The sequence below is a fragment of the Melanostigma gelatinosum genome, assembly GCF_949748355.1.
Source record: "Melanostigma gelatinosum genome assembly, chromosome: 18".
NCBI lineage: Eukaryota > Metazoa > Chordata > Actinopteri > Perciformes > Zoarcidae > Melanostigma > Melanostigma gelatinosum.
Genome location: NC_136651.1, coordinates 10,500,001 through 10,513,072, shown reverse-complemented (window position 1 = coordinate 10,513,072; position 13,072 = coordinate 10,500,001). Strand labels below are relative to the sequence as shown.

Below are 13,072 nucleotides of genomic sequence, written 5' to 3'. Positions count from 1 at the left end.
ACCTTTATCTACATATCCTCATTACTCACCGATAATGAAACTGTTGTCTTAACGTTTGATTTAATGTAGCCTACATTACACAAAGACTGACGTTAGACAGAGGAATACGGCAGACAAGTCTAGAGAATATATTTATTTTTGATGAGACTCAATGCTAAATTGTTAAGTAAGGTCTCACTTGTAAACATTAGAAACTGTTTGAAATGAGGACAGATGGTTGATTTGGAGGAATATCAAAATATGAGGGAAGAAAATTGAATATAGTAAATCCAAAAGGGCACACAATATGAATAGACATTAAAAAGTACAGCGATAGCATTGATCAGGAATGGCCAAATGTCCGTTGATCAGAAAAAGAAAGAACTTTATTTAATTTTGCATATTTGAATACCATAGCACAGTGTGATAATTCAGTGAACATCATGTGAACAGTAAAGTGCCTTTTGAGGGTTAGAATCATGTAAACTTTGACATTCAGTACAACAGCAAGAATTATTATCTACATAACTAGTCCGTAGTTTGGACAGTAAAAGAAGGCCGCTCTTCACACTGAAGATATCTCCAGAGTACAGGAAGCTAACAAGTCAATAGAAAAACAGTTGCTTTTTATAATTCATATTTTATTTACCATTAAAAAACAATTCAGTAATTAAGTCGTGTTGGCAAGTAATTTCTGGAAAGAATTGAGTTCTCAACATGAAACAATTGTAAGAACATCACACAACATTATGCAGTAAAGCATCAAGAAATATTGCTAAATATTCAGAAAAATGTAGATTCTTTGTACTCATTAACATTCTTGATTGAAAATTGACATAATCCCCCAATTAAACCGATTTTAGTTAAATCTGCAAGATGTCTTTTACAAAATATATTGAAATTTTAATGATTTATTTGCCAATATAGTGAAACCTTGTAAATCCAAACATTTACTCCAGCTACCTTTCACAATGTAATTCATGAGTATTTTGAAATTTCGGTTGCGGTACTGTCAGATTACTAGGTCTGAACCGATTAGGAACAGAGGAGATAAAGTGTGTCAGCTGTGAATCCACCTATGCAGCTTTTTTCAGAGGGTTCAGGGACAACAGAATACTTGGTTGCTCTTCTATGACCCGCACAAGCAAGTTGTCGATGTACTGCTCCAGTTCTGATATTTGTTTGTCTCTCTCCGACAGCTGCTTTTCTTGTTTGAGCACCAGAGAGATGAGTTCCCTCTGAGTCAGCTGCGAGTAGGGCCCTTTCAGTCCAGTGTCATTTACCTGTGGGATTACATAAAACATGGAGAATGTGTATATTAAAAACACGAATATGACAAAAATAGACTCTTCAAATATTGATGCTATTTGATGAATAAGCATTTACATAGAAACAAGATTATTTCCTTGTTTAATTTAGAGATCGAAAATCCTTTAACCAGCATAAAAAGTTTTGTTAAAAAGAAAAGAAATACCTTCGTTTTCACCTGAACGTCACAAAGGATGCCTGCGGAGCTGTTATCTTTCACCCCTTGAACGACTGAAACAGACTGCTGTTCCAAAGGATTAAGGGGTTTTACGGGTTGAAGCCTGCAATGACAAAACAAAAAAAGAGAGAACAATGCAGGTATTACTAGATGAGAGTTAAATTAAAGGAAATAAAACTAAGTATTAAAGCTGTATCATTTTAGCAACCATTTAGCAATCACGAGTCAAACAGAATACGTTTGTATTGTCGCTGCAAGCTCAGTCAACCACACCGACCTTATCAGATACAAGATTATTAATAATACAAGCAAAGATGGATAATGAACGAGTATGAATAAAGAATGAGTCATAGAAGACTACATTAGGATTGTGCGGCTTTTTATGAAAGTCATGATTTGGGAGCTAGTGGTGTGTGAGATCTATAATATACGAGGAGATTGATGAGTTCTATAAATATTCTGTTGAGGGTCTGAAGCGCCTCACCTGCGTGAAGTTTTGGGCGGCCCCACCTTCTTCCCACCTGCGTCCTCCCCAGCACTCTGCACCGGCGCAGGCTGGGACTCTCGTAGCGGAGCCTCCTGGACACGCACAGGACCTACGGCCTCTGACGCAGGGTCACATGTGTGGGTTACCCCGGTAACAGTCACGCCCGTACCACGGCCTCCCTCAGTGTTTCGGTCGATTGAAGTGCTCGACGTGGCGGCTATCTTTGCAGGAAGTTGGGGAGCGCGGGCTTTTGAGGATTTGAGTTTTGTTTGAGAGGCGGCGTCTTTATCAGCAGCTTGTGACCCGATTGGAGGCCACTGTACTGAACCAGTATTACAAGAGATGGTTGAATCACCTTGGGCTGCATTTTCATCGTCTTCAAAGGGATTCAAACCATAAATGCTGGAGGCTTGTTTTGCCTCTGAGCCACACTCGTGGGGAATGTTGTCATCAGAAGACGGGGCTGTTTTTTGGTCAGATGACGGCCCTTCTTCCACAGATCGAGGTCTAGGCGGAGCAGTACCTTTACAGTGTTTCGCTACATTTGATGTTTCTTTGGCGGCACAACTTTGCGTCAAGCTCTGGGTGTTCATCGTCTCTGTGGGAGACCGAGTCAGAGGAGCGATCATTTGCACCGAGCGCTGAGGGAGAACGCTGACGGTTTTAATGTCTTTGTCTTTACTCTTCTTGTTAATTTGTGCCAGATGTTGTGTCGCTCCGTCTTCCTCCCTCCGACTCCGTCTCTCAGCTGGATTCCTTCCTGGAGGCTGAGGAGCCGGTCGCCTCTCCCGCTGAGCGTTAACAGGGTCCTTTTCATCAGAGGAAACGGGCTCGCTTCCTACCGACGGTGCTGCAGATTGAACCCTGGAAGTGAGACACAGACTTCATGACATTAAAGCATACTTTTGAATACTCGTGAAAACACAAAGATAACTTTTCTTCAATGTTGAAATTCATTAGAGAACAAAGAATATGAATTAAAAAAATAAATGTATGATAAAGGCAATGTGATATTGAGATATAATAGAGAATACAATCTTCTAAAATACCATCCTGAGATCACCACGCTTCACCGTCACTCAAAGTAATTACCCGTAGTTTCAAGTCATTATTACTCCCCGTTCCTATGCCACCTGCTTTAATGAGGGGAGACTGTGCGATGAGCCTCGATTCTCAGTTGACAAAAGAAACTCATCCTTGCTCTCACACACACACACACACGAATGTGTCTGCGCACTCTACCACACAACACACAAAGCTATGCAAGTTTCATGACGGTGTCAGCTTTGGGCTGCGTTTTAAAGGAGAAGTGCTGAGAGGAACTGACTTGACTGAAAAACAAAAGATAATCTACAGTCAGATAACATTTCCTGCACATGTTACAGGTAGTGACTGACTTTATGTTTTTATGTAAATTCTAACCTTTGCTGGACAGTTGGCCCCTTGGTTGTGCGGCTGTCGGGTCCAGCAGGTGAGTCAGGAATCTCCTCAAAAGGATTATTGGAAATGACTTCTGCAGGGCTTTCCACAGACACTGTCGGTTTCTTCCCCACAGTTTTGTGTTTAGTTTTGTTGTCCCTCTTCAACTCTTCTGATGCTCTTGTTAACTTCTCTTTCTCCAGCTTTCTGGCCTCCTCTTTCCTCTCCCTTTCAGCTTTCTCCTCCCTCCTAATCCTCTCCTCTTCCTCCCTTTTAATTTTCTCCTCTTCTTCAATCTTTCTCCTGTCTTGTTCCTGTTGTCTCATTTTTTCTACTACCAATCTGTCATATTCTTCCTTTTCTTTCCTAGCCCTCTCTTCCTCTAGTCTCATCTTCTCCTCTTTCCTGATCATTTCCTCTTCCTCCCTTTGCTTTCTTTCTTGTTCTTCTAGTATCCTCTTTTCCTCTGCCAACTGCTTTTCTTCTTGCCTCTTAACCCTCTCTTCCTTCCTTCTCTCTTCCTCCACCCTTATCCTTTCTTCTTCCTTGCATCTAATCTTTTCCTCTGCCTCAATCCTTTCTTCCTCAACCAATCTCTCACATTCTTCCTTTTCCCTTCTAGCCTTCTCCTCTTCTTTCTTAATTCTTTCTTCATGCTCTCTTTGCCTCAGTTCTTGTTCCTCAAGCTTCTCTTTTTGTCTTATCTCCTCTTCATCCCGTCTCCTTCTCTCTTCCTCAGCCATCTCCTCCATCCTGATCCTCTCATCTTCAATCCTTCCTTCTTCTTCCTCCAGTCTCATCTTTTCCTCTGCTAATTTTCGCTCTTGTCTCGTTACTCTCTCCTCTTCCCTCCTCCTCTCTTCCATCCTAATATTTTCCTCTTCTTCCTTTCGCATCCTGTCTTGTTCCTCAATCTTCCTCTTTTCTACCATCTCGTCTTCCTTTCGTCTCCTCTCTTCAAGAACTCTCTCCTCTTCCTCCTTTCTAACTCTCTCTCCGAGAACTTTCTCCTCTTCCTCCTTTCTAACTCTCTCTTCGAGAACTCTCTCCTCTTCCTCCTTTCTAACTCTCTCTCCGAGAACTTTCTCCTCTTCCTCCTTTCTAACTGTCTCTCCGAGAACTTTCTCCTCTTCCTCCTTTCTAACTCTCTCTTCGAGAACTCTCTCCTCTTCCTCCTTTCTAACTCTCTCTCTGAGAACTGTCTCCTCTTCCTCCTTTTGAACTCTCTCTCTGAGAACTCTCTCCTCTTCCTCATTTCTAACCCTCTCCTCTTCCTCCTTTCTAACCCTCTCCTCTTCCTCCTTTCTAACTCTCTCTTCGAGAACTCTCTCCTCTTCCTCCTTTCTAACTCTCTCCTCTTCCTCCTTTCTAACTCTCTCCTCTTCCTCCTCTCTAACTCTCTCCTCTTCCTCCTCTCTAACTCTCTCCTCTTCAATCCTTCTCTCTTGTTCCTGTAGTCTCTTTTGCTCTGCCAATCTTTCATGCTCTTCTTGTTCTCTCTTTACCCTCTCCTCTTCCTCCTCCCTCTTAATCTTTTCTTCTGCCTCGCTTTTAACGTTCTCTTCTTCAGTCCTCCTTTCCTCTTCTTGTCTCCTCTTCTCATCAGCCAACCTCTCGAGCTCTTCTTCTCTCCTCCTCATCTCCTCCTCCATCCTAATCTTTTCCTCTTCCTCCCTTCTTAGCTGACCCACATCCTCTTTTGAGTTTTCTAATTCCTCTTCCTCCTCTTCTGTCCATGGTGAATATTGCCTCACCGCCCTCAGTGAATCAACAGATGAAGGAAAGCTTTCAGGGACATTCTCCATGGATCCGTGGCCTGAACTGGTCAGACTGAAGTTTGAGCTGGTGCGAGAGGCCCGGGGCGGCGGCTCGTCGCGGTAGACATGGCTGCCGTTGATGCACACGTTACTCTGTTCTGCAGCGCCTTGTTTTTGGTTCCCGGAGGCGGCATCTTTGCCGTCTGAGCTGTTTGAGCGTTTACGGATCAGGAACTTGAACTTCTTTTTACCTGGCGGGACATGAGAAAATCAACATGTATTTAATGACAGTGTACAAGAGAAAATAAATGACATAGTGGTGATGGAGTATTTTGAAAACTGTTGCCCCCAACCTTCAGAGGAATCCACATTGAGGCCAGACGACTGGCTGCCGCTCAGCGAGCTGTTCTTTGCAGTCAGAACGGTCATGGACTGAGACATGTTCTTCTGCAGGTTCGACTTGTGGGAAAACAAAGACTTCATCTTGTGTTTCTTCTTTTTATCGGCCTTGCCCGCTGCTACCTCACCGTCCCCCTCCTCGTCGCTGTCGGTCAGGACTTGGGTGAAGGATGGCACCACGTTAGACGCAGCATCAGAATCCTTTTTCTTGCCACGAACTTTGTCCTTGAACTTGCCCAGGCGAGTTCTGGATTTGCCGGTAGCAGAGAGGTCAAACATGCTGGCAGTCATGTTGTTCCTCATGAACTGGATGTCCAAAAGCACCTCTCCTCGGTCTTTGTCTGCCTTGCCAGTCTTGTCCAGCAACTTAAACCATCTGTTAAAAGAGAAGCATCGCGTTAGAACATCTTTTTAATGCATGTTAGGCGATATAATTCCCTAATGTCTGATTAATTGTGCAAACATCGTTTCAAAAGTAAAGAAAACATTCTATATGTTATTCTGGGTGTCGTTGACTTCTTGTTTTAGTGTTGGCTCGTTACGTTTAAAAGACATTCTTAGACCTGAGGATTTTTTGGCCACTTTAGGGCAGTGAAAATAAGACAAATTCACATTTAAAGTTGATTTGGTAAACTTTTACAAATCCAGCCGATAAAGAGAAACATAACCAGTCATTTCAGCTTGAATTTGTTGCCCCCGGGTGAATGAAAGTCCAATATTCACCGTTTTTAGTCTCTACAAACTCCTGAGAGTTGGCTCTTTAGCTGCTAGCAGGTAGTGTACAGTACAGTGGGGTTTTAGGGCTTTTAAGATGAAAGAAATGCTACGAGATTGATAAAAATTAAACAATTAGCTGAAACTCTATAAAGCAAGAACATTTAAATCCTGTCTTTTCTGTATTTAAATACAGTTACTAACTTCTAAGATCTATTGCGTCACACACTTACCGCAATAACAAGGTGTTACAGACTATTATTCACCGTAATGTAATCTACTGAATGACTGAAACGAATCATAGACACCAAAAGACTGAGATTCATGAACAGCATGCTGATGTTTAGACCTCGTCAGCTTCTTTGTGGAAACTATGATCCATCCCGTAGCAAATAGAGTGACTCAGCAGCCACTTGAATGTTTTTGGAAAATCTGTGGATCTAAGCACAACCAGCAAACTGACCACGAAGGAAAGTTTTAAAAACAATAACACTCTTCCGCCTGAGACAGCCTCTCATGTTGGAAAGTTATGAATGCTTTTACTGTGTATACTTCTTTTCACCAATATTTTGAGAGCAGTTATGCATGTTTTCATCCAATGTCTCAGATCTTAATAAAATGCACAACTTTAGGACCAGATTTGTCGCATAGACTTACAGCCAGCAGGCTTTCTGATGACCCACTATGCCTCAAGTCGGCCCCTTGAAGGACGGAGTTCATATCTTACAAGATGAGTCTCTTCTCACAAGACTTACACCGGTCAGGAAACCAATCTGCTATGAAACTCATTATCACGTTTTAACAACGACAATAAAATGCTCTGTGGATATAAACACTACAACCTTAAACTAGCATCTTAAAATGCAAGTCTTGTAAAAACGTGTAGAAAAACCTCAACCAAGTCATCAAGCTCTGCACTGAGGTTGTGCCAGCTTTCCAAAGCTCAAGAGTCATGGCCCAATACCGACAGAAGGGTCTCAGAATGAGTAGAATACTTTAACAGAACAAAGAAAAGAAGCAGTCAGCATATAAAGTGCCTATCAGGCAGAAATCTGAGGTCAGCTCACCGCTGAACAAACAACTCTAACCGAAATCTGGATTCCTGAGGAAATGAGGAAGGGGCAGTGGGTGCATTTCTCTCTGTGTGTGTGTGTGTGTGTGTGTGTGTGTGTCTGTTTTTGCAAGGCGAAAAAAATAAAGTTCCCTTTAAAATAAACAGATTTGGTTCTTATAATGTGCTTTTAAAAACAGAAAGAGCAAGTAAAGGTGTTATCTTCTAAATACATCACATATTGTGTTTGTGCGTTTATGTGCCATAAACAGTACTCTTTCCCCCCCCCCCTTCATTTTCACATAACTCTTCTCCCTGAGATACGATGAATATAAAATATAGACACGATAGTCTTTTTGGTGGTACAGAATAAGATATGATGCTGCGATGCACCCTCAGCACTGCTTCAGATGCGTTGCACAAACAAATGAAAAGGAGGGAAATTGTCAAATAAGTGAGACTGCAGTCTCAGCTCCCCTGCCTCCCACACTGCTTATGAGTAATGGGACGTGATCTGCGAATTTCAAGCCTTGACATCATAAATATATCACTGAGGGACTTGATGAATGTCCTTCAGCAGAACACTGCCTGAAAGATATTGCATTTCTTTATCATGCAAATGTAGAAAGTGTTCTGTCGGCGTTATGTTCTTACTCCCATGCACAGTGACATATGTGGAACACGTTTCATTGTCAAAGTAGGACTGTACTGTACTGAACGATACGATTCCTCTCCCTCATCAAGATGGCATAACAATATAATAGAAAAGGATATGTGATGGTTCAAAGCATGAAGGGGCTGACCACTACAGAACGTCACTCTTATTATATAAAGACAAAATCGAGATTAAAAAAATGATCACATGATCTTACACCTTTAGCCAATTCAGGGCAGCGGAAACACGGTGGGAACACAACACTGACATATTATTACAATTTAAATTTGATGTGGCGAACTTGTTAGCAAGCAGGTGCTTCTTTACACATCCAGCACACAGAACAACATGTGTCTGACCAGCTGTTGGAGGGGAAGTCCAGTATTCAATCACTTTGTGGTCTCCACCAACACCTGATGGAAATACAGTATCGAACTATTCAGCTACTAAATGCTTCACTCTGTTGACTATGAGCAAACCCTTTCACAGACAAGTAATGTAATCAATTGTTAAAATATATACTATTGCATTTTAGCTACATGCGTTTTTCTGATATTGATGATTTTGGAAAACTTGTAATTAAAAACAAACTATTTTTAAGATAATGTCAGTTTAATGTAACATACTATATTATACTGTACCAGATAGTATATTACAATATTGCACGAGTGTGATTAATAAACCAATGTATGCTTTGCTGCACCCTAGTATAGCACAGTATGATAGTATTAGTGATGTACTACAGCTGCCTTTGCATACTAAACTATAAATTAAATTTTGTATTCTACACTGAAATGTAGAGCGTAATCACAACCGTGAACAACTAGTTTACTTCGCTGACGCCACATGTACACAAATACGTCCCACATGAAGTAAAAAAAAAAAGAATGAAAAAAAATAAAAAAGAGAAGACAGTTCACACAGAGGGGAAGTTGCAAAAGTGTTTGGGCGTTAGCTGGTTGGGGTGGTAAGCAGTGTGAGGAATTAAAAGTGACTTTCACTAAACAGGGACTGTATGATAATAATGATGATGATGATGATGCCCTTAAACTCCGTAATCTCACACCCGTGTGAAGAGTTGCCAGTGTTCTGCTGTACAGCACAGAAGAGGATAATGCATGACTCAACATTGTGTAGATATATTCTACTTTCTGCACACACACATCCTTCCTTGTGAAGCTTGAACTACTGATAAGACTGCCTGGCTCAAGCCTTTCTTATCACAGGGCACAGCTGTGCGAGGGCCAAAAGAGCTGCCGGAGCGAGTAAAACAACTCAACAGTGACAATTTTCCAAGGACCACAAGTGTCCCGGGCTCATTGCATCAGCCCACACCCACGAGTGAGAGAAGCCTAAAGGAAGGCCTGTGCAAGGAAACCAGAGGGACACTCGAAAGAAATTCCCTTCCCAACCAAAATTAAATCACAATACATGCCATGTCAAGGAAAGATGAACTTGCATGTGAAGCCGTTTCAAATGGCAAAAATGCTGAACGGGGACGTGCCTTAAAATCTTCACTACAATGCTGCTATGAGGTTGTTTTTTGTTTACGTTCCATTTTTTTTTTTTTTTTTATGTATCCAGGCTTCACAGTTCAGGTGCCCTCAGGCCTCACAGCACATTTTGATAAAAGGACCACTTCAATAACTGTCATTCAACATGTCAGTAGCCTCACTGATGTGGGTTTTATAATGCCCTACAGTTTAAGTTGGAAAATAGAACGTCACAGAAGACATTTTTCAGAGAGAAAGAAAAAATAAAGCAGCGGTATATGGTTCAGTTAATAAATACACATCTATGAATTCTGTTCATTCCCACCTGTTCTGGCCAAAAGTTCCTTAATAGACTTTGCTACCAGCCGCTCCTTCTTTAGCGAGCAACACATGTTCGAAGAGTAGAACATGGTGGACTAACTGCTCTCACTGAATTCAGCAAACACCACGTCCCTCAAACAGTAGAGCTGTTGTAGTCTACCGGCAGCTCATGTAACATGTTCGTCCGTCGTAGTTCGGCACAGACACAGTGGTCTTGCGCAGAAAAACTGACCTTGCAAGACCGTCTGTTGCCATCATTGTTTGCCTTTCATAGATAAAAAACAGTCAGGAATGTGAGGCTGAAGCAGGATTTAACCCTCCGAGTCAAGGTGCATTCCCCGAGCTCACAGAGAAAGATCAACAGAAATCAAAAGTTAAGCATTACTCAACACCAACCAGAGCATGTTCGCTGATTTTACAAACAAAATATTTTCCGGGGTAAGAAGTCCTCACAAAACTATACACGATCAAAAATGCAGCGTACAGCCAGGTAAAGGTCAGTTTAGCACGCAGAGAGAGTTGGGCAATCGCCACAGGCAGGCAGAACGCTATGAAAGGTTATTGATGGCCAAATGCTCATTCCATGCTCTCAGATCTGATTCAACTATGGATTTTTCACTGAAGCAGGTTGCTCTGTTTTATAAAAGGTTTGCTGAAACATGGACAAGATATCTATGTTTGATTATGAAAACATGAGCAGTAATAAACATCAAATCTAGCCTTGCTATGGACTACATTGCAACTCATGCGATGACCCAAGACTTAAAAAACGGAGCAGACAAACCCAAATAACAACAAGCTACCCTGGAAAAGGTGGGAGAAGGGTGTGTGTGTGTGTGTGTGTGTGTGTGTGTGTGTGTGTATTTAGGCTTTTGTATAACACCGGTCACACGGTGGGAGACTAAAATTCTCAGAAACAGCTTAGCACAACAAAACATTTTCTATTCTCACTGAACTACAGACTGGATTTTACACATTTTAACAAGGACATCTTGAATTAAAATGTTACACCTCGTCTTTAAAAGTGACTGAAGAGCATCTTTTCTGCTTAAAGGAGCAGGTATAGTTGTCATCAACGAGACCACACAGCAGCACCGTGAGGCCTGTGGCTGCAGTTAATGACTTCATCTACTTTGCTGGCTGTGAACGCGGTATAATGGGGAATCTGAAAGCTTCGTGTTTTTATCTTTTTCCTCACAAAAAAAGTGCCTCATTGGGCGTAGTGAGGTGAAGTCTGGGTCTACTTTGGGGAAACTGTCCGTTGTTGACAAGTTCAGCCACTGAAAGAGTGAATCCTTTGACTCGCATCTTTCGCCCGAGTAGGTAATGCTGATTGGCTTCCTTGAAGGCTGCTGCCAGGGCAACAAATCCCTTAAAACTGCACCGGAGCGAGTGAGCAACATTCAGAAGTCAAACCCACCAAAGCGGGTGCGTGTGTGTGATGCATGACTCTGTGTGCTCAAATACCTCACCTCAGTGGCAAAAATGTGCAAATATCCCAGGAACTCACTTACGAGTCGTTTCAAACGCGCAAATTAAGGGAAAGATATTTGGCAACCTTGATCTGTTTTTACAGACGCTGCAAACATAGTTTGTAATTATTTTAAAAAAGGACTTAATATGGATTATGGAGTTTTGTCCTGCAAGACCACAAAGCTGCAGTATGCCTGACAGAACCAGCAACCAAGCAATCTGTGACGCAGATGAAAATCAAAGCTACTTGTGTTTATTTCAATCACCCCCATGTTTTCCTCATTTACATTCATCTAAGAGCAACATTTCATGTAAACTTGCATTGAACACAGTCATGTATTCAGAAGACTGGGAAAACCCCACAGGACATAACTGTGTCTGATGCCCAGACTCCTTAACAATGTAGTGGTCATGCGGGTTATTTTGTTTTAAAAAGGAGAGTTTTTTGACATAAAGACTTTCTGTCCTCAGGTTCAGCTGCAGAGGCATTTAATTCCTCAAAGAAACTTCAATAGAATGATTTATTTTACACCACTGGGCTACCCCGCCATTAGACACGCTCACTGATGCCTCCTGCAAATGTAAGTGAAAGCCATTTGTTTGGTAGAGGCTGAAATAGTAACTGATTGATTAGTTTATTTACAAGACGTTTCAGCAACTAGGTCCAGTTTTTTAAAATGTGATTTCTGCTTTTCTGAGTCTTCCTTTACAAATAAACTAACATTTGGGTTTTTGGACTGTTGGTCGAAGAAATCAAGACATGTCTGGACATTCTGGGACTTTGTGATGAACAGTTCGGCTACTGACTGACTTGGACCACACAACCCAGACAATAATCTGTAGAACACCGGCTGGTTGGCCCTCTCAAACCATTCATCCATCCCGTCTTTCTTTTTATGCCCTTTAAAACCTCCTGCTGTGGGGACTTACTCGGTTTTGTTGCGGGTTTGGTCTTCGCAGAGCTGCAGCAGGTTGACGACAGCCTGTCCCAGCGGTTTGTCTGGACCCACCAGGGCCCGGTGCAGGACGTGGACGTGCAGCGTGCAGCGCTCCTTGCCGCCGCCTCCTCCGCCGCCGTCCTGATGCAGCAGCGGCGGCAGGTCGAAGGCGGCCTCCTCCCCCCACGCCGGTGCCACGCTCTTCTCCACCACCGAGGTCTGAAACTTCTCCTTGCCCACTTGCATGACCGCGTACGCATCGTTCGTGCCGCTCTTCCCCTTCACCCGGAGGCCTCTGGCCTGCTGTACCGTTACCTGGACGCTTGTGGGACACCACTGCTGATCCGCCAGAGACATTCTTGACGCCACTCGTCGCACAGATATCAAAAGTCAGGGCCAACACGCGGTGAAAGACGACCCGTCGGGTCAGGGTAGAGGCAGGGCAGGAGCCGGGGAAAGTTTCCCCGTGAGCTTCGGTGCATTTGAGGAAACAGCTGATTGGGCGTGGTTACCACCGAGAGGGGTCCTTGGTTTCAACGAGACACGCCCCCAGATTAACAGATTACGCGAAACGAATTCGACACACTGCTTGGCCCATTCACAGCACAACAACCATTTACTGGAGCCAACAGGCCCCACCTGCTCCTTGTTGACACCTGTCAGAGTGCATCAGCATCACAGCAGCTACATTCAAGAGAGGCCTGATTGATTGATTTGGGTAAAATAAAAAATACCAACTAAAACAGACAGTTTTTAATCACCACACGTCCCTTAGTTGGTTAAATCTTTTTATTTCAGACATGTTCTTATGTGTACAGTCACAGTTCCATCTATACTCGAACATCTTTCTGATCTAGGTCTGAAAACATGAGACCTCTGCTCCAATTGTCACATGCAGAG

The 13,072-nt window shown here is 42.7% G+C and overlaps 1 protein-coding gene across 1 annotated transcript; it reads right to left on the bottom strand.

The window, feature by feature from the left end:
* Nucleotides 1-347: 347 nt before the first annotated feature.
* LOC306792854 (uncharacterized protein) lies at nucleotides 348-12,597 on the bottom strand. Its single transcript, XM_079290204.1, has 6 exons — nucleotides 12,165-12,597; nucleotides 5,482-5,903; nucleotides 3,375-5,379; nucleotides 1,950-2,816; nucleotides 1,454-1,568; nucleotides 348-1,262 (listed from the first exon to the last, which is right to left on the bottom strand). The coding sequence occupies exons 1-6, from the start codon at nucleotides 12,527-12,529 to the stop codon at nucleotides 1,056-1,058; spliced, it is 3,981 nt and encodes a 1,326-aa protein (XP_079146330.1). The 5' UTR covers nucleotides 12,530-12,597; the 3' UTR covers nucleotides 348-1,055.
* Between the last annotated feature and the right edge of the window lie 475 nt (nucleotides 12,598-13,072).